The following is a 22,288-nucleotide window of genomic DNA, read 5'->3' as shown; positions in this document are numbered from 1 at the left end:
TGGAATAAGCTTCCTCTAGTGATAGTGAGCTCCCCATCACAGGAGGTGTTCAAGCAAAACCAGACAATTATTGGCAGGAAGGCTGCAGAGAGGAACTGAATGCCAATAGGGTGTGTATCGAAATGACATTTTAGGTTTCTGCTCCTCCCAGGACTCTATGAGATGATGCTTGTCTGCTTTCAGGCAGACAGCTCAATCCAGTTGCCAGAGAAATAAACCCCAATCAAGTGAGAAATGAGCTTTTGCAGATCTATCTACTCGGAAACTTTGACTCTGGTTTCCTAAAAGACAACAGATTTCTCAAGATTACATCCATGATCATGCCCCTTAACTGTCACGGAAACAACCAGGACAGCACGCCCAAGCCCAAGGAATCAAGAGCTTTCTACTCCATAAAGGGATATTAAGATGTATCTGTGAATGCTTCCTTTGCCTAAAGATATGTGTATGTATAGATAAATCTCCAGCTTGATTCTACCATGATGGAGATAGGTTACACAGGTTAGCTGTGTATCACAGTATTCCGTATTTTTTAGGAAAATAATGCTTGCATTTCACCCAGATCCTCTTACAACATGCAGACTTAATGAAAATCGTGGATGAAGAGGACTAATGGTAACCAAATAAGAATAACCCCATTTGTAGCAAATTGATTTTATTAAATAGTAATTTAAAGATATTAAGCTCAGCAAAGCATTACATAATTGAATCTATTTTTTTTCCTTATAAATGCCAGAGTTATAATTTCTACTAACTAGAGACAAAGTTACATCCAGGACATTTTCACAGCTTCCTCCAGGAGAGGCAGCATGAAGACAGTAGAAATTAGGACTCTAGTCCTTGCTTCACCATGTACCAGCTGGAAGAGTTTGGCTATAACACATAACCTTTGTTAGCCTCAGTTTCTTCAACTAAAAACCAGGACAGAGTCAATGACTTTTTAGGGAGGATTAAATGAGACAAGAATGTAAGCCATAAAGCAAAAAACAAATATAGATTAACATCCTCCCTCTATTTATTTATGAAATGCCTCATAAATTTCAGAGGCAATGAAATCAAAAGCAAAAAATCAAACTGCTGGCAAACCTAGGGAATAGGTTTGACATTCCTTTTTAAAATTTTATCTATTTGTTAATTGAAGGATAATTGCTTTACAGAATTTTGTTGTTTTTTGTCAAACCTCAACATGAATCAGCCATAGGTATACACCCTCCCCACCCTACCCGACATTACTTCTTATAGAAAGATTTTAAAGTTATTGGGTTACCTCCTTATAATAATGATGAGGGCTAACAAATGTCACTTAGAAAAAGAAAATCTAGAAACAAAAGATTTCAACTGCTTTCTTGTATTAATATTTTGCCTGTTGGCTAATATACGCTATTGTCAGTTTAGACCTTTTATCGCTGGATATAGTGCTTTGACAATGAAAAACCATGTTCCATCATGTTATAGATGATATGACAGATACAGAAAGCTCTGACTGCAAATCTCTAAGTCCATGCCTCAAAGGCTGGTGTGAAAGGGAGGTATCCTTAGTGGAGGAGCTAGAGGGGGGAGAAAGAATGAGTAAATCATTCATCAATGGGTCAATATGCGGTCTCTGAGATAATATCAAACGTGAATTCACACCTGTGTTGTCACTGGTGGACGTCTCCAAATTATTATTTTTAAAGCAGAGAAATAGAAATACAGTGCAGCTGCTAACTCCGAGCATCTAATTATGATTTATAAAGTTAATAAATATAAAATATATAGGTTAAGGTAGGCTTGATTTCTTATTAATAAACACTGAAAATCTAGAATCCATGCAGAAAACATTTCTACAATGAAGTATTTCTAGATTTGTTCCTAAATGTTACTTTTATTATTTTTTATTCTTCTTTTTTAAAATTGGAATACAGTTGTTTTACAAAGTTGTGGTAGTTTCTGCTGTATAGCAAAGTGAATCAGCTATAGGTTTATATACATCCCCATGGTTTTTTGGATTTCCTTCCCGTTTAGGTCATGGGAGAGCATTAAGTAGAGTTCCCTGTGCTATATAGTAGGTTCTTGCTAGTTATCTATATTATACATAGTATCAATAGTATGTGTACGTGTGTGTGTGTGTGTGTGTGTGTGTATCTCAACCCTAATCTCCCAAATCATCCCACCTTCCTTTTCCCCAAGGGGTTTTATTGATCACTAAAATAACTTAAGAAAAATTTTAAGATAATTGAACTCTACCTCTGCAGATCTATCTATCCATTCAGTAACTTTTTCTCCCATAAAAGGTCATTTGTAAATGTTATTTTTTTAGGTGCCCCAGAACAAATTACAAATAGCTGGGTGCTATTGCAGATGCTCTGCAATTATCTACTTGCTGATCTCACCCATTTTATTGTGATTCACTTGACTGGGAGGGAGAAAGAGAAGTCTGGTAAGAACTATTAATATATTTACTTATATATTTACTAGATAGTAAAAAACCCTAACATTTAAATTACATATATATTTAAATATATATGTACATAGACATATTTAAAGGACTAAGTCTATTAAATACTATATCATTTTATAACTGGGCAGCATTAAATAAATTATACAGTACTCAATTCAAATCGAGGGCAAAGTGGTTTACTTGAGTATGATATTGCTTTGCATTTCAAGTGATGTGACTGAAATATACGAAATCAAGAGGCTGCTCATGAAAACGGTGCTTCTAAAATATCCCCAACTTCATAGACGGTCTGAATTCCCTCTATCACCCATGGGCAAATGAACTCAGAGATCCCCCTTGTCTATAAAAGTGACCTCTCCTTTCCTGCTAAGCACTCTGCTCACTGGAATAGCCATTTGGGTTTTCTCTTTCCAAGATCCAGCCATTACCCTCTCCCAATCCTACCCATCAAAGGTCATGAAAGTGGAACAAAAGTCCCAGCTGAGGGATATACTACTGACACAGTGCTTAAAATAAGATGAGGGATAAATTCAAACTTCATTTGGGAAAGAGAAAAATCCACATTCTTCAAAATTATAAAATCACATTTATTAGAGTTGGAAACACCCCTAGTCACCCACATATACAGCATTTTCAGAGTAGTATCGCGCCTTGTGTTTGCGCATGGGTTGTGCACACGGGACAGTCTATTATGGGACAGACATTCCCCTTGAGCCTCCCTTCACTCTCCTAACTCCATTGACATGAACACTGGCTGAGGGCTCCTAGGAAGCCAAGGGGGCATAATCTACTGAAACTGATGAGGCACCCGCATTTCCTTTCAGCACTGGCTGCCACCTGACATTTGGCCAAAGCACTTTTGTGATGAGCAGAACGAGTGCTCCCCTGATTATAAATGTTATCGCTGGCTCTCTCCGTTTGCCCAAGAAGCCATCCAAATGGTATTGGAATTCTGTTGTTAATTAAACAAAAACAAAACTGAAAGATGAGCCTAGAGTTGCTCCAATGAAGATTTATTACTTCTAAGCATGAATCCACTTTAAGCCTAAACTTATTTGACAACGAACGCAGAGGAAGGATTTTCTTCTTTCGTGAGTTCAAAAGGCCTGATTTAATGATGTTTAAAAAACATCAGTAAATCAGCCAACAAAGCGAATGTCTCTCTTCTGTGGTGGCTTGTTCTACCCTCCCCTTGCTACATGCATACACATACTGAAAAGCTATATTGTAAAGAGTGTTTCTGTTTCGTATGAAAAAAATCTAATTATACAAACTCCCTTCCATATGGAACCAATTTAACTATTAAAACTGAGAGGCAGCAGGGAAGTATTTAATATGATTCTGGGCCAGTTTCCGCTGTCCTCTTCCCTACCCCACCCCCCCTTAAATCTGATATGGAAATATTTACAGCATTCCTTATTTTCCCAGAAACGATTTTTCTTCAATTTAAATATGCATCAGAGCAAGATAACCCTATTAAGACACAGGATATTATGATACTTGGAATGAAATATTCTAATTGTCTAGATGCATCGCCCCCTTTCCCCCGCCTCCCCCCCTCCAGCTGAGCTTATAGAAAAACTGCATTGCCAGTGTATCTGAGCCACTTTTCCCAAAGCACAATACTCTGAATCTATTATCTTCTGGCAGCCAGAGGTCACTCCAAGACAAATGTGTGGGCTAGAGCTCTGGGGGGATACGGTGGTGTGATTCCGGTGATAATAATCAGTAAGTGATAGTATGGAGCTTCATTTTGTACTAGAACTACAAAAGCAAAAGCCTAAGTACTTAGAAACATCAAAATTAAGTTAAAATATTAAAACGCACTTTCATTATTAATTGTTTGGTGGTTACTGTTCATTAGGGGAAACAGTCTCTGCTTCTTACCCTTCCCCAATCGACACCAATTATATCAAATAAAATAGATAAGGACTAGGATTAACACCTCCCCTGAATCTATTTCATGCCGTAAAGAAAAAAAAAAAAAAGGAGAATAATGTCTTAACTACAAAGGCGGCTGTCTGAATCGTTTTACAGGATTAATGAACTGCAGGAAATAGCATAAAAGTTTTTTTTTGAGAGGGAGGGGAGGAGCATACACTTCTACAGAAAAAGTCGGTAAGAAAATCTTAAAATCATTTTGGGAAGGGGGAAAAAAAAAACTTCAGGCTTAAGAACGTGGATCACAGGGAGGTCTCCTCCCTTTCCCTTTATCCGTTGCATATTCTAAAAATGATTAAATTCCATTTCCCTCAAACCACCGGAGAAAGGACAAAAATTTTGCTCTGGGCACGTCGGATAAGAAGATTTCATCTCAAGCAGCTCATCTTAGCGTCCAGTACGTTTCGGCCTGTTAATAATTAATAAAAGAGATGCCACCCAATCTCTAGTGAAGAAAGGCAAAGCTCGGTGATCCGAAAGTAAACCTAGGCCAGATACCGAACCTGTTTCCTTCATCCAGGATTGCAACAAAACCTCCACCTTAGCAAACGTTTAACGAGCGCCCCGCGCCCACTTTGACGCGCAGACCCCGCAGGACTGTCTAGGTCTGAGAAACTGCGGCGCGTTAAGGGAGCCCGGTCCGCCGCAAACAGATGGGGCTCTAAATCCCCGCTCCCAGCGGCCGGGTCTGCGAAGCCACTCGGGCAGATTAACCACCCCGAAGAACCTGCTGGCGCACCAGCGGGCGGCGGGGTGCGGGCTGAGTTTCTCTCGGGCTGTTGGCTTGTCTCGGCTTCTCCCGACCGCGCAGGCGACTTCCTGCACATCTCCAAACTTTGGCTTTCTCATTAGAAACTTCCCTGACTTGCCACGGTTTCTTTCCTCCTCACCTAGGGGGACCTGAAGCCAGTCCTCTCTCCAGCCAGTGCCCCCTGCCATCCGGCCACCAGCCCGGCTAAGGACTTCTGATCCGGGCCGGAGGCCAGGCGAGGAGGCTCGACTGAGTCTTGACCACTACTAATCTGCGCCCGCCGGCTCCTCGCCGCCGTCTAACCTCCACCACTGCCCGCGAATCCTGTGGGGGGTGAAGTTGCTTCCCCACATCCATCCACAACCCAAAAGTATCAAGTCGGGGTGCGCTGCGGCTGCGGGCGGCCCCCGAGGGAGTCCTGGCACGTTCCAGAAGCCCGTCTCGCTAGGGCCTGGGCGCTTTCGGAAGTGGCCCGGGCGGGCACGCAGCGCGGACCGGCCGCTCGGGGCTGCCCGGCCGCAGAGGAGGGGAGGGCCCAAGGCCCGGGGCGCTGACCAGTCCCCGGGGATGACACCGCACCCGCGCGCACGCTCGGCCGGGCCTGGCCGCGGCGCCTTCTCTACGCAGGCCAGAGCTGTCCGGGGTGCGGGCCCTGGGGACCCGTCGCGGGCGCCCCCGGCTCCCTCCTAGCTCCTCAGACCCTCCCCTCCCTGCCAGAAGCGCGGCGACTCCCAGCAAACTTTCTTCCGGGAGCCCCGCCGGGTGCCAGGAGGACCCGGGCGACTGACAGGAGCCAGAGGAGACAGAAGTTGGGGGTGGGGGGCGTTCAGCCCCTGCGCCTTTGCCCCGACAGGAGGCAGGCAGATCCCGTGACCCGGCTCAGGGGGCGCCGCTGCAGGGGCCCAAAAAACCCTGGCGGGGTTCCCGCGGCCAGCCTCGGGCAGTACGTGCGCTCGGGCAGGCGCGCCCACCCCTCCCCCTGCACGCCCGCCTCCCCGCCCCCCGGAGCAGCCAGCCCACCCGGCCCCGGTGGGGCGCCCGGGCTCACCTTTCATCGCTGCGATCACAAAATACATCATTTAAGCCGCGGTGAGGAGAGCGCAGGGAGAGCGGATGGTCCGACCCCGGAGCCCCCTCTGCCGCCGCCGCGCCGCCGCCGCCCGAGCCACAGCAGCAGCTGCAGCAGCTGCCCGCCCGCCGAGAGCCATCCCGAGCCATAAGAGGCTCCATGTGACCGGCTGACATCACGGCCGCCGCTCTGTTTACACCGCGCCCCTCCACTTCCTCCCCGGGCGGGAGGCGGGCGGCGGGAGGCGGCGCGCCCCGGCACCGCGCCCCGCCCCGCCCCCGCGGGCAGGTGAGCGGCCGCGGCTCCCGGGCGCACCCCGGCTGGCGCTGCCCTCTGGCACCCCCGGCCCGCATCCGGACCCCCAGCCTTCTGCCGGCTTCCCAGGGCACCTGTGGCCTCCCGGGCGCTCTCTGCGCCCAGCGCCCTTCTGATCGCGCATCTACTTTCTCCTCCGACCCCTTGGGCAAGAAGGGCGCAACCTGACGCTACTTTCCCGCTCCCTTCCCGGCCCTTCCAGGGGTGACAAAAGCGCCAACTCCTTGGCGGAAAAGCAGGGTTTGTTCGGTCTGGCGGGGGCGAGGGGTGGGCTATAGTCTCCCTCACTTCCAACTTCTCAGATCACCCCAGTTTTATTCGGAAGGTAGAGCCCCCTCCGGGGCGGTGGAGAACGGAGTCACCCTGACTGCTCCAGGAGTAATCGTTTCCTCAGTCTTTCCTGGGAGACTCGGCCTGAGAAAAGGGAATTCCGCCCACCGAGACACTGTTATTTCTCATCCCACCAACATTTAAGGTCCTGGTTTACACCTCTCCCTTTCTGCAGGACCACCGATACCTGGAAGGAGAACAGACAACTGTATGTGAATCACCTAAATATACTCCAGTTGCCAGCCGATATGAGCCACTAATTTCCCAGGCTCTTCCATATCCACCATTCTCTCCAGAGAACCCATCTACAAGTGGAAAAGGTTCTAGTTTTCACATTCTAAAAGTGAGATGTTTCGGTACTTTAGACAGGAGAAAAACATAAAATCACCACCACCACCACCACCACCAAATAACCAAGCAACCTCTAAAGGTCAACTTTGTGAATTTTAACTTGCAACTAAGGCTTAATTCCCTCCAAACTTTAAAGCTTAATCCTTTTAACTGGCCTTATGGAAACTTAAATCATGATATTATTATCAGATGAATCTCTTTACTATGAACTTCAGATGCTACATACCCAGAGACCACATTATTTAAAATTTCAGCAGGCTTGTCAACAGTATTTAGCATAGCAGAAAAAATTATCAAAAGCCACGATCGCTACTTACTACTGTTCCTTCACACAATTTCAACTCTGCTTTCTTTTCTGATGGTCTATGTTTCCATTTACAACTCAGATATTAGATGGTTATTAGTTGTTGCATTCATGGTAATTAAGCAAGAAGAGTCCTAACATTTTCTCCCATATAGCTGAGTTGTCCTTGCCGCTGAGTTGGGACATAATTTAAAACACATGCAGACAATCAGCACTGCAAAAACTAAGATTTATACCTCTCCCACCCCCCAACCCCCCTTCAAGGCAAAATTTACAGAGCGCTCCAATTTAAAAGGTTAAAAAAATTCATGATACCTTAAATCAAGCCATACCTTTATAAAAGTTTGATTTCAGCTAAAGTTATCCTAACAGTTTTTTCCCCCTAATAAAACCACAAAAATCAGAAATCATAACAGTGTGAAGCCAAGACCTACCCATGTTAACTCAGCTGTCCAGCCATAGCGAAGTGGAGAAGAATTTCAAATGAATCAACCATACCCACTGTGATGTTTACAGTGATGAAATTAAATCACACCATGTTCCCATGATGCAACTGCATCTCCCAGTGAGGTAACGCCCCTCAGTTATATGGATACTGTCCTTCATATGTGGCTCTTGATTTCCCTTGTCCTACTGACTTTACTAAGGACAGGTAATGCTGAGCTGTCCTATTGGTAGGTCTGGGTACAGTTTTCTTTCCTTTGTACTGTTAAAGGATGGAAAAACATCAGAGACTGCATACTCCTAGGGAAGTTTTTCCATACTCACTGCAAATGAATCCAGATAAACGACTCTGAAAATTCAGTGTTACTTTAAAACAGCATCCTGCTTTAGAAAATAATGCTTTGAAAATGACTAAATCCATTAGCTCCAGCCTGCCTGTCAGACATCTGACTCCAAGGTAAATAGTCTTACATTACTAGTAATCGGTATTTATTTCCAGACCATTTCAAATGAAATCAGTAATCGGGAATGACATGTAACATGACATATGCTCCTGCAATTACAAGGAGAAGAATCATTCATCCTATACATATGTCCCCAATAGAAATATAATGTCATAATACTTAAACTTGAAATATTTATACTTTTATTCAACAAAGACATTTCCATGATAAAGTAACACCGACCTTGCCCTTTAGAAATGTATTTCATTCTCACCATACAACTAATGAACAACAGAATTTCAGATATTAAGTCACAGTAACCTTCCTGTGTGGCTAGATGCTATTTGTAATACATGCCTCTATTAAATGCATTTTTTCATTTTCAACACAACTTTTAACCCAGAGTATATTAGTGTTTATATTAACATAAAACTCTCATGAAACTTCAAAGGTAAATATGAGAGGTTTCTTTTTCTTTAAAAACCCTCTTGAAATACAACTTTTCTACAGAGTTACAAGTCCTCAACCAAGTAAATCAGTCAGGAATGAAAGGATCTGTATTACCCTTCAGTACTTCCATAATGAAGCCAAAAAGGAAGCACATTTCGGTGCAAACTTTTCCCAGCGAAATATTAAAATACAGGAATAATTATTTGGTTTCCATAAAACACACACGCCTGGAGTACCAACTATGAGGGTAAAACGGTGTTAAGTAGTTTACTTTTTCCATTTGAAAAATTTTTACCAAGTGTTCTGAAGGAAAAAAAAAGCATAAAAAAATTGATTACAGGAAGGTAATTAAACAAGATGAGAACTCTTTACCATGAATGGGATTATATCATACATGAATATCGCAAGTCAAATATTTCTGTTGGCTAACCTCAGAAAAAGAAGGCATATTGCATACTTGAAAAAACATGTAATTCAACTCAGAATCCTCTATAGACAGCTCCATGTGGTGTCCCTATGTACTGGGTTTCACATTGGATCTGTCACTTAGCCAGGAAGTGGAAGGACATGACTGATGGCAAGTTATCCCAAAATGCCCATGAGGAAAGCTTGCTGGATTTCTGCAGGAGTCTAGGCTGGAGTATAATCAGTAAATTAGTGCCTATCTTCCCATTTTCAGAAGTTACATAAGGAAATGATACTTGACTTTAGAAAAGTACATTTGACTTTCTGCCAAACAGAATCTGATCTCATGGTACACCACATTGATTCACACCTGGAGTGCTACTGGGGAGAATGGCAAAATGACGGGCTGACAAACTTATCCCGAATCGCCAAGTAGCGATGTTTTCAAAGTTGGCTGATGCACACGAGAGGGAAGCTACATTTTGACTCTGAGGTTCTGTCTCGCCCAGGTCCTGGTTCTCTCTCTCCAGTGTGTGGCAGCTTGCTAATTCAATTAACTTCTTTCTAGCTGAACAAGAAAGGGATCAGTGAAAGGTTAATATGGTCCTGGGCAGCTTGATTCAGCTGAATCCTTAGCCTCCATGGCACTGTGATCTTTTAGAGCTGAGCCGTTTGGGCCAACATAAAGCTAGGGGACCAGGTCTCCTACATGCAAACAAGGTCTGAGAGTTTGAGACCCTGGTCTCTAGGTCTGAGACCTAGAGAGTTCTAAGTAAGATTACTTGGGAAACTAAAGAGTAGACACAAACTTACCTATAATAGATTATAGCCTTGCTTAATTTTGAGTCTGAAAGTGTCTCATAAAGAAACATTTATAGATGGAATAATGTTGATAAGACCTGGACACCAAGGTGACAGTGGGGTCTCTTTCTTTGTGTGTGTTAAGGAAGAGAGGTGATCAGATTAATATAACCTGTTTTATTCATGATTTTAATGCAAATATAGATGCCAGATTTAAATGTACATGTACACATACATAGTCCATGAAAATAGTGAAATTAATGGTATTTTGATGGCAAGAGACATCTTCAATTTTATAAACACACTCACACACACATATATATTTCTTATATTTCACATCATCAAGCACATTTACTGAATACTTATTATACGACTGGCCCTTTACTAGAGACTCAAACAAGAATGAAACAAGCTCTGTTCTTGAGAAGCTTCCTAATCAGGTGACCTTGCTCTGAAAACTCTATACAGAAGTCAGTTCCCTGAGTTCAAACTTCCCTAAAGAAAGGCAGTGTCCGGCCGCCTGCTGAAAAGATGTTTGCACAGTGCTTCACCTCTCACGGTTAATGAATGGCTCTAAGTCATTAGTGTGGCGGTTAGGGTGATAGGATGTTGGAAGTGAAGGATTTGGCTGAATGGAGACAACAGTGAAGGGATTCTGAGATTCTATGAACCACGTGTCTCACATATCTATTAGGAAACTCAAGAACTGACAGGTGTTTTGTAACCATCACAAGGAGGGAAAGGGTAAAGTTCACAGGCATTCAGACCTAAGCAACCTCCACAGAATAGGTAGGTGGCAGATGCCTCACTACACACACACCTGCTCAGAGCAGCAAGGGAGATGACTCATATCACAAGCCAGAGGGACTGCCATAACTGTGTTCCCATGGGATATCTTCACCCTGCTCCTACATCTGGCAGTGGGACAGGCATTCAGCAAATGATGAGTCTGTTTAAAAAATTATTTTATTAAAGTATAGTTGATTTACAGCATGTTAATTTCTCCATTACAGCAAAGTGACACAGTTATATATATATGTGTGTGTGTGTGTATATATTCTTTTTCATATTTTTTTCTATTTGGTTTATTATAGGATATTGAATATAGTTCCCTGTGCTATACAGTAGGGCCCTGTTGTTTGTCTTCTATGTATAACAGTTTGTATCTGCTAATCCCAAACTCCCAATCCATCCCTCCACCCTCTCCTGCCCCTTGGCAACCACACATCTGTTCTCTACATCTGTGAGTCTTCTGGTTTCATAGATAAGTTCATCTGTTTCATATTTTAGATTCCACACATAAATGATATTGTATGATATTTGTCTTTCTCTGTCTGATTTACTTCACTTAGTATGATAATCTCTAGGCCCATCCACATTGCTGCAGATGGCATTATTCCCTTTTTTATGGCTGAGTAGTATTCCATTATATATACGGGCCATGTCATCTTTATCCATTCGTCTGTTGATGGACAGTTCAGTTGTTTCCGTGTCTTAGCTACTGTAAGGAGTGCAGGAACTTCAGATTTTTCTTTTAGTTAAAGGAATATAGGCAGTAGAAGCCAACTCAGAACTAGGAGCCCTGGGTTCAAGTTTCACACTTGCTACTTAGTGTTCTATGTCACCCTGGGCAAGTCATCTCCCTCCTCACGCTGTCAGGCCCCTGAATGTAGAATGAAGGAATAGGAAAGACTTCAAAGGGCTCCTGCAGCTCAGATACCCCATGACTATTTTCAGGACCAGGTCCCAGCTCCTCCTCAGAAACACCTTCATCCCTTTCTCTCTACTATGCCACGGTGACCTCCTTCTCCAAGGAGCCTTCCTTGTTTCACTGAACCCTGAAGAACGATACCATGAGCTCTGGCATTAGATTAAACTGGGCTCCAAACCAACCTTTATCCTACTTACTACCTGAGTGAGCTTGAGCAAACCTTTGTTTCCTCATATGTGAAATAGGATAGTAGAGCCTTATAGGGACATTGGAAGGAGTAAATGAAAAAATTTAGAAAGGGCAAAGTGATTATCTCTTAGTAGGGTTACAAGAGGAAATACTATCATCACCCCATATTGTTATGCACACAGACCATGTGCCTGGTAAAAAATTATTGACCTTAATAAGGATATGTTGAAATGATTATCAGCAAGTACTTTTGATAAGCTTGGAAATGTGTGTGTGTGTGAATGCACATGTGTGTAATAAGTATTTATTATGCACCTGCTAAGTATTGGAAATATAAAGATGAATAAAAATTAAATTACCCCTTGGCATAAGGGACCTCTTTTTGTGCACTATTTTCTATAAGACTGCAAGCTTTTTTTATGTCTTGTTTCCTATAAGAATGCAAGTTCCCACCCAATGAACAACGATAAACGTCTGTGCATTACATTGTGCTGGGACATGGAGAGGAAAGGAAAAAAGATTAAAATGTCAGACCTTCCCTCAAGGAGCTTGCAATCTAGTAGGAAAATGAATGCAATGCTTATATTGTAAGGTAGAATATGTGACGCATACTCTAAGCCAGGTGCTATGTGGGCCAAGAGTGAAATAGGTTACTTTGTGCAGGGTTAATCTTAAACTTTATGAGCAGAAGGACTTCATGGAGGAGGTACCACTTAAATTAGACTTTGAAGACTAATCAGATTCTAGTAGACAAAAAAGGAATAAAGGCCATCTAAGAAGGAGAGCAGAACACACATAAGAACATAGAGACAGAAATCATGCATGTTTTACTTAAGAAAACATGATGGTTTAGAGTAACATGAAGTACATATAGATAAGGAGGGGAAGAAAGCTCAAAATGTAGGCTGTAGGTGTTCCTTTTGCTTTCCTTCAAAGTGCCTAGTACAGAGCTTTGCAAACTATACTGTATACGTTCAGAGAACAAGTTCTGAAAAAAGAATTGAGGGCAGGAGACAGGAATCGCACTTTCAAAAATAAATCTCTTTACAGCTTGCCTATTTCATAGTCTTATTCTAAGGATTAATAGTTGGTTTGATAGTCATAAAGTTAAATTACACTTAATAAAACACATAGAGCAAAAGAGTTCCACATCACAGCACAGCGGGGAAGAATAAAACTGGAAATGGGTGTTATTTCATCGGAGCGAAAAGCTAAGCAGAGCATTTTAAGAGGAACAAGATAAATTGAATGTTATTTGATTTCGTATCTCATCCATTTCAGTTCTGAAAATGATCTGAGACAGTTCTATTAATACAGATGCTTCGTGTAGAGGCCATATTTTTTAAGAACTCTCTTAAATATAGACATATATATATCTCAAATAATGGAGAGAAGATAAGCAGTTACAGATGGTTTTCCCTATTTTTGTCATGCATGATCAAGGACCACAGTGTAACGTGGGCTTCACTGGGAAATCTGAGTCTCGCAGCTAGGAATGTTCCAGGAGCAAAGGCTGGCATTATTTTGCTTTCACAGAGAAAATATGTTCCTGTTCAGTCAAGCAAAGTAATCAATTATTCTGCATTATGAAATACTCATTTTATAACTATTGACATTTCAGACAGTTGTGCCACATGTCAATAGTGGTTTGGAGGCTCACATTCGAGCTTCAGCTCATAGGATGGAATTTACTGGGCTGGCAATGTCAGGTCAGGAGTCTGTTCGCTGCACTCAGAAGTACACTTATTATTTATCTCTAGTCCTGCACTGCGGAAGCACGCTGTGAGGACTGAAACAAGAACAGACTTGAGGGTGTTTTTCTACTTTCGTTAAAAAAATATTAACTCTTCTAAATATGTTAGATTCATATTAAAATTCTATACTTTTCTCTTGAATTAAAAAAAAAAGATTCCTACATTTTGTAAGGTGGAGGTTGATTAAATTAGATATTCCATTCAGAGGTTCCAAAATTCACATGAGATTTTGAGTATCCAGTTAAACCTTGTGCCCCCCAAAGATGATTTTCTGAAATCAAAATGGCTTTCCAATAATTATATCACACTGAGGCTCTTGCTTTTACGTCGCCTGTTGGTTCACAATTCTTTGGAACTCATTCTTTAGCAGGCACTTTTTCACATTGAATTCACTCAAAACTCTCTTTTGAGGAAACTGACAGATAAATTAAGTAACTTGTCTAAGAACACAGGAACCATAAGAAAAATCCATGTGAATGGAATCTGGGGTGTGTACTCTTAACCAATATGTTATGACTCTCAAACATTTTCTGAATTTTCCTTGAACTGTGCACTACTCAGTATTTTGAAAAAGACAAGCTGACTTCTTCAGAAATTAAAATTGACTAATAAAATGTAGGCATGTGTGCAAGAACTTCTTTTATCACTAGCTCCTGTAATTGAGCAGGGTTAGCATGTGCCATTATGAATTATTGCACAATTTAGTAAATTATTTAATTACTTACTAATGAAGAAACATACTGTACACGGTTGCAATTATCCTGTTTGAAAACAATCTTGTCATTTGTCCATTTAAGAAACACTTGCTACACATTAAATTAACTCTTGAGGGGAATTCTATCCTCTTTTGGAAAAAGTAAACAACTCTAAATATTGGCAAAGGAATGGGACACAGGAACAGAAGAAAACTAACAACTTAAAAAAGCCAAAGCTGGCATTTCCAAAAGATTTCAGACAAAATAACAAATCTGCTGGAAACACACACAAAAAATAATAATTTTGGACTTCATGCTCTTCTACAGGAAAAGCACAAGATAGAGATAGTTACTGATTTTACTTTTCCAAACTGTATCAAGGCTACTCTTTTTATAAATAATTTTTGTAACATGTGATATAATATAGCATTTCCTGCACCTACTTTAATCACCAAACAAATGGTTTACGCAGCATAATAATCTTAAGCAGAGCTACTTAGTTTTCAATACACTTTGAATAAATCATTGTCTACATTTACTAAGTGACTACAGTCATGCATGGCCTCGTTATCTGTATAGAGACATAGTACATATACAGCCTCAGGATGTTTTAGCAACACATCTTAAGTAATATAGAGTATTTTCTTTTTTACTTTACCACATCTTTGGTTCTTGAAATATAACAGAGATAATGTGGCACAGCCACTGTAAACAAGGAAAGATTTCAAAAAAGACACATCAGAATTGGGAGACACTCAAAGACGTCATGCATCCTGCTTCCAGGACCATAAGCTGCTAAACAGTTTCCATGTGTGACCGTTGCCTATCATTGCAGATGTTGTTCAGCCGCTAAGTCATGACTGACTCTTTTGTGACCCCATGGACTGTAGCCCACCATGTTCCTCTGTCCATGGGATTTCCCAGGCAAAGATACTGGAGTGGGTTGCCATCTCCTTCTCCAGGTGCCTATCATTAAAGAATCATATATAAGCAAGAAAAATGATATTACATTTTTTTTCTTTTGTTGTGTTTTTTTTCCTACCCCAGGGTCAATATGCCATCAGTTCAGTCAGTCAGTTCAGTCGCTCAGTCGTATCCAACTCTTTTGCGACCCCATGAATCGCAGCACGCCAGGCTTCCCTGTCCATCACCAACTCCCGGAGTTTACTCAAACTCACATCCATCAAGTCGGTGATGCCATCCAGCCATCTCATCCTCTGTCGTCCCTTTCTCCTCCTGCCGCCGATCCCTCCCAGCAATATGCCATATCACTGGGTACTTTAAGTTAAATGGAAGTTTTGTTCTCCTATGAATAACATGTATATTAGGGCTATAGTATTGTTGTTTAGTCGCTCAGTTGTGTCCGACACTTTGCAACCCCATAGACTGTAGACCACCAGGCTCCTCTGTCCATTGGGTTCTCCAGAAAGAATACTGGAGTGGGTTGCCATTTCGTTCTCTAGGGAGAGTTATACTATACTTTACAGAATTCACCACTTGCCAAAATATAGTAAGGAACTATTTCCTATAAACCAGTAAGAACTTCATTAAATTTGGGCATTATGAAAGAACAGAAAGAAAAACATATTTTATATGTTCACAGCATCCACTGCTCAATTTATAGTGTAACATAAATTTCTACATCATATTTGTTTTATACTCATAGTGTTCTATCAACAAGAACACTAGTAAAACACAGGCTTTAATAGTATTTTCTGATGTTACCTTGGCAAACTAGAAGAACTATATTTTGATCAAAATTCATCCTTTAGATATGTTTTTATTTCATTTCTTATCAAAATATAACTTACATACAGTAAAAGTCACTCTTCTTAGTGTATAGTTCTATGAATTTGACAAAGGGTTTTAATTTCATAATGACCAACACACTCAAGATATGAAAGAATTCCATCTCCCTTACCTCCCAAATTCTTTTGTGCCCTTCTGTTGTCAACTTATTTCCCCTCTCCAAACCCTGGTAACCATATATCTGTCTTCTGTCCCTATATTTTTGCCCTTAAAAGATATCATTTAAATGGAAAAATATATTAACGTAGCCCCTGACTCTGGTTTCTTTACTCAGCACAATACATTTCACATACATTCCATGAATAAATCAATAATTTGCTACTTTCTATAGTTGAGTGGTATTCCATTCTGCAGTTTATTCATTTCCTAATTGAAGAACATTTACATTGAATCCATTTCTTAGCAATCACAAATAAAGCAGCTCGTGTACAGGTTTTTGTGTGAATGTAAGGTTTTATTTTACTTGGGTAAATATCTAGTTATGGGACTTTTAGATTATATGGGCTATAGAAGTTTAATTATAAGAAATGCCAGGGCCTTCCCTAGTGATCAAGTGGTTAAGAATCTGCCTTCCAATGCAGGGAATGTGAGTTTGATCCCTGACTAGGGATCTAAGATCCCACATGCCTCAGGGCACCTAAGCCCACACACCACAGCTGCTAAGCCCCAGTGCCACAACTAGAGAGAAGCCTGTGTGCTGCAACTAAGACCAGATGCAGCAAAAAAGAAATGAAAAACAAGGAAATATTAAAAAGAAATGTCAAATGGTTTTCCAGAATGGCAGCACCATTTCTGAGTTCCTTATTAGCAATATGAGAGTTCCAGTTGCTTCAGATCCTCATTAGCACTTGGTGTTGGCAGATATTTATCTATCTTGTTATCTGAGGTAGTTATGTTGTATAAAGTTCCTGGGATCACTGAATTAGTGAATACTGAATAATTTTCTCTAGGAGAAATATGGGGTGAGGTTCCTATGAGTCTGTGCTTGTAACATTTTTGTCAGTTGATCAAGATATAACCTTATTTTTTTATGCTTCTACTTAAAGACATCTTATTTGACATTTTCTGTTAATTCATTAACATTGAACCCACGTGCAACAGCAATGGACAAAGCTTATCAAGCGTGTATTTTCTCTGTAGGGCACATCACAATGGGAACAGTAGCCAGCACTTCAGCACTATGCTTGGGGTCCACTTTAAACAGCAGTATCACCGACAAAAAGCAGACAAATGAGAAAAATGTGGCACTGAGAAGACTGTAAAAACGGGACACTTGTTTACAGGATGAGAGCTGAAACAAGAAGGCAGAGCGTTGCCTCATCTGATCTCAGCTGGGAACATGTGTGTCAGGATGCTCTGTGCTTGCGTAAGTGTGAGTAAAGGCAGTATTTTTTTTTTAATAGTTGAAGTATAGTTGATTTACTGTATAGTTGATTTATAATACTGTGTTAGTTTCAGGTATGCAGCAAAGTAATTCAGTTATACATTATTTCAGATTATTATTCCATGATAGGTTATTCCAAGATATTGAATGTAGTTCCCTGTGCTATAGAGTAAATCCCTATTGCTTATCTATTTTATGTATAGTAGTGTGTATCTGTTAACTCCACACCTCTAAACACCCCAGTCCTTTCCTCTTTGGGAGAGTTTGCTTTCTATGTGACTCTCTTTCTGTTTTGTATTTAGTTTCATTTGTTTTATTTAGATTTCACATATAAGAGAAATCATTAAATATTAATTTTTCTCTGACTTACTTTGCTAAGTATAATATTTTCTAGGTCCATTCACGTTGCTTCAAATGGCATTATTTCATTCTTTTTCATGGCTGAGTAATGTTAAGGGCAGCACATATTGATTTTGGAGTTATAAATAAATTTTGGTGAGTAGGCAAATATGCAAATATAGAACCTGCCAATAATATCAATTAACTCTATCTATCTATCTCTATCTAATCTAATCTGTCTTGCCATCCTATAGTCTCAGTTTAAATGTCACAAACTTCCAGGATATCATGTCCAAACTGTTAGCCTCCATCAGATGAGCTCCGGGCTCCCACTGGCATCCTATACTTTCCTTTCTAAAAACCTGATTCTTCACATTGTGTTGTTTTTGTTATTTTATAATCATTTGTTCTCTTTTCTGTCTTTTTCACTGGACTTTACATTCTAAGAGGCAAGGATTTACCTTTGTATCTCCTGCAACATGAAGATTTAGCACAGTGCCTGGTACATGTTGGATAAATATTTGTTGAATACATGAATGCTTCTTTCAAAGCAGCAAATATGGTAAAAAGAGAACTAGAATTAGAGTTGGAAAATCTGTCTTCCCATCCTAGTTCTAATACCTCTTGGTTGTGTGACTGGTGACAAGTTACTTATAAACCTAGAGCTTCATTTTTCTCACCTGTAAAACTGGAAAAAACAATACCCGTATAAATATATAAAAATATTAAAGCTTTAAAGTCAGACAATAAACATGAAAACATTAGTATCTGGCACACTGTTGGTATCCAATAGTCACTGGATTGGAGTGTTTTATGAACCACAACTAGACTTTTATAACTATATGAGCAAAATAAAATATACTGATGACTACTATGAACAGTGAGTTTATTTAGCCATCCACATACTACCAACTCTTCATGTAATTAGTTTTATGAATTCAGGGGACTTCAACAGTGAAAATGATTTTTCACTTTAGAAGTAGAAGTTTTGGCACTTCATCAAGCCACACTCTTCAGGATCAAAGGTTATGTATACTATATACTATGAATATATCTTCATATGAACTGATGATATACCTGCTACGTTTCAAAAATATTTTCTGAATGTTTGAAAGTCACTCTTCAATAACACAGTGTTCATATTCTTTGCCAACAAGATTTTTTCTCTTTCAAACACTACTGAAAAAACAAAGAATTAAATTTAAATGTAAGCATATAATGATTCTGCCTGAAATGTTTTCTTACAAAGATCTATTATGTCCCTTAAGACTTCAAGGCAATAAAAATCAATCATTTCTATAAAATTATCACAATCCTTTTTGTGTGTGTAACTAAGGGTAACAAAATAAACTAAATGTTCAAGTCCTGTTGCAAAGAAATTGCATAAACAATACGATGGTTACATCACTCAAAATTTATACAGAGGATTGCCTTACAAAATCATGATGATCAGATATGATTAAGTGACACTATTTAAGATTATTGGTCTTTAGTGGATACAAAGCATGATGACTCACTGGCAAAGCAAGTTAATGGTAGGGAGGGAGAGATGTAACTCTGTGTTTTGATTACAAAGCAGAACAGATAGTAAAGCCTCAGAATCAATAATCACCATTTTCTATGAAACTTTCATTGTTTCCTAAATTAGATTCATAGTAATTTTCTTGGCGATGACATTTTTTTTCAACACGTACATTCTTATAAGTAACCTAACCACAGGCCTAAATTAAACCTAGAGTTTAAAACACTATTTGCTGACAGGCATCCTCCAAGTGTTTTCCACAGAGAGACATCACTTCCGATTGTTTCCAGGCTATTCTAAATGATCTTGGACAGGGCTACTGAGTGACTTGTCAGGGAACAGGAAAACATTATGACACCGCTTCTCCAGATTTCTTCCCAGAACATGAAATATTTGGGATCGCTCTAATGGAATCAAGGCTAGTTTCACGTTAAGCGTCAGTTTTAACTGGGGGAATGCTTCTAACATATGGCTGCTGGGCTCTGACTCACAGCAACCTTCAAATTCTGGCCAAAATGTCTGTTTCCTGAGATTGTGTCTGAGGGCCTGGGCATCCCTGTTGGGGCCCGGCAGGCTTCGATAAATGCTATTGTTGGAACAAATGAATGAATGAAAGAGTTCCTAATTAGGAGCTACAAATTCCTCCATCAACAAAATAATCCCATAGGAAAGTGGCAATGGATTTGGAATTCATATTTATGAAGAGTTCTATTTTCAGCCCCTTTACAATTTTTTTTCTTCATTTCTGCTCAACCTGATCTTTGATTTTTTTTTTTAAACACAAAAAACTAAGGCGTGAAAAGCACTGAAGCATTTTTCAGAATATGAAAGACAAGTGTAGTTCTTGGAAAGTTTCATTTGTATGTAGCTTGTGCATGAAAATTATTTTTAAATCTCAGTAAATCACCAGATATTTTCTGAGAACAGACTGTGGGGGAGACACTATGTGAGATATTTGAAAAATAAGGTTAAAAACATCCTATTCTTGCTTATGCACCAAGAAGTGTTATTAAGACTAGTAGAAAGTGTGCAGGTTCTGGAATATCCACAGGTGAGGCAAATGTTTATCTAAGTGTCACTAAATTAGAACTGCTATCAAAGTAGTACAAATAATTGTTATCACACTTTTCATAATTAGAGAGGTCTCAGTTGAAAACCTTATGAAATCCAACATGGAAGAAAACAAAACAGAAAGATCCACAAAGATACCACTAAAATTCGAATAACTAAAGCTTGTATTTGTGTTTTAAAAAACCCCTCAGGCATTTGCTCGGAGACTATTTACTCTTATGTAAGACACAGTTCTGACAACCTTGATATCTGATTTTCCAGTATACAGAATATATTAAAAAAAAAAAATCCCAGCAGAAAGGGGTAGAGAGTTCTGCTCATAGGAATAAGGAGAAATGGTAAATACTAAAGGAAGAGATAAAAAATGATTAAAAGTTAGACCTAAGAACTAAAAAATATAGCAGCATGGGACTACTTAGCATAGGGGCAAACAATGAACCACACCTGCGAAGTCTCCGAGGACATCCTGTGTTACAGCATGCTACACACACCATCATAATTGGTGTTTATAATGACTTTGAAACATTAAGAATGGATTAACCCATGATCTCTAAGAAGCCAGGGACTTACATAATGTATTTTGAAAGGCTTCTCCCACCACCGAACAGAGTGAAATAATTTAGGCACTTAGATAGACTCCAGAAAATTAATTTACATGTAGAATCTCATTTTCTAATAAGGCTATGAATGTGGTATTGATATAAATACTTCAAATCATAACCCTAATTACTTAAGACCTTACAATTAGGGTCTAGGTTATTTCAGTTTCAGTAAGCAATACTCTGAAGCCAGCAGGAAAAATAAAGGCCTTTCCAGAGTAGGAATAACTGTGTTCTACACCGGCATTTCATTCAATTGTATCATAGCCAAATATCAATAAAATAAAAACCATTTAAACACCCCCTCTATATTTAAAGCAACAATGTTTTTGTAAATGTTTACTTGAATTATGAGTATTCAGGGCTGAGGTTTAAATATATATCATTATATTAAGATACTTGCTATTTATATCTTAGTAAAGGCTATTTATATAATAATGTTTAACCTGCCCTTATTCTGGAGAAGGAAAAGTTAGTCAAATAAGTTCAAGGAGGGGTAAAAAAAAGAAAGAAAAACACCTCAGCCTAACTTGGCATTGCTTTCATTCAGGGCAGGTGAAGTGATAGGTTTTGAAAAGGACGCTTTTTACATGCACACACATGACACCAACACCCTTCTTCATGGCTGCGATAATTCTTTTTCAAAACTGCAAGCCTGTTTCCAGGGCAGCTGCAAAACATCCGTGAACACTCGTTAATTTATTGGAGTCATGGAAACTGCTGCCTCTACACCTGCCAGCTACATCCACATTGTGCAGACTCCACAATGCAGGATCCGAAGGTGCCGAGATGAATTCTCTTCGCTCCAGGCTGGCTGGAGGAAAAGGGAGCCGCTGCTCAGGCCAAGACTGTACTTTCGGATTTCTGCTGCTTTCACTCCATCTATTGTCCAGGCTCCAAAATAATGCTTTCTGCATTAAAATCACCATGGCCACCTTTAAAATGCTATTAAATGTATTATTACCTTCATCACTATTGCTGTTGTTAATGAGAACGCAGCTTAAAGGCTACCACTGGGCACTCACCAATGTCTGGGGAAAGACAGCAGGCAGGGTCAACACGCTCACTCGCGGATGGGGTGGCTGAAGCTTGCAGAGGTTTCCCAGCTTAGCCTGGGACATGGAGAAAGGGAGAACTGAGACTTCAGCCTGGGTTTCTGACTCTTGGTCCA

At 40.2% G+C, this 22,288-nt stretch overlaps 1 protein-coding gene across 7 annotated transcripts in view; it reads right to left on the bottom strand.

Moving 5' to 3' along the window:
* Positions 1-22,288, bottom strand: part of RORA (RAR related orphan receptor A) — a 779,815-nt gene that overhangs the window by 101,881 nt on the left and 655,646 nt on the right. Inside the window, exon 1 of one of the 7 annotated variants that reach the window (XM_043471791.1) lies at positions 7,936-7,954. The exons of 4 other annotated variants lie outside the window; for them this stretch is intronic. In XM_043471791.1, the coding sequence (XP_043327726.1) occupies positions 7,936-7,939 (4 nt within the window). In that variant the 5' untranslated portion in view covers positions 7,940-7,954. Of the gene's footprint in view, positions 1-6,180; positions 6,399-7,935; positions 7,955-22,288 lie in introns of those variants that run through there. 2 more of the 7 variants (XM_043471785.1, XM_043471789.1) reach the window with 2 other exon arrangements.

Source organism: Cervus canadensis, chromosome 6, assembly GCF_019320065.1.
Source record: "Cervus canadensis isolate Bull #8, Minnesota chromosome 6, ASM1932006v1, whole genome shotgun sequence".
Taxonomy (NCBI): Eukaryota; Metazoa; Chordata; class Mammalia; order Artiodactyla; family Cervidae; genus Cervus; species Cervus canadensis.
This window is presented reverse-complemented; position numbering and strand designations above follow the sequence as displayed.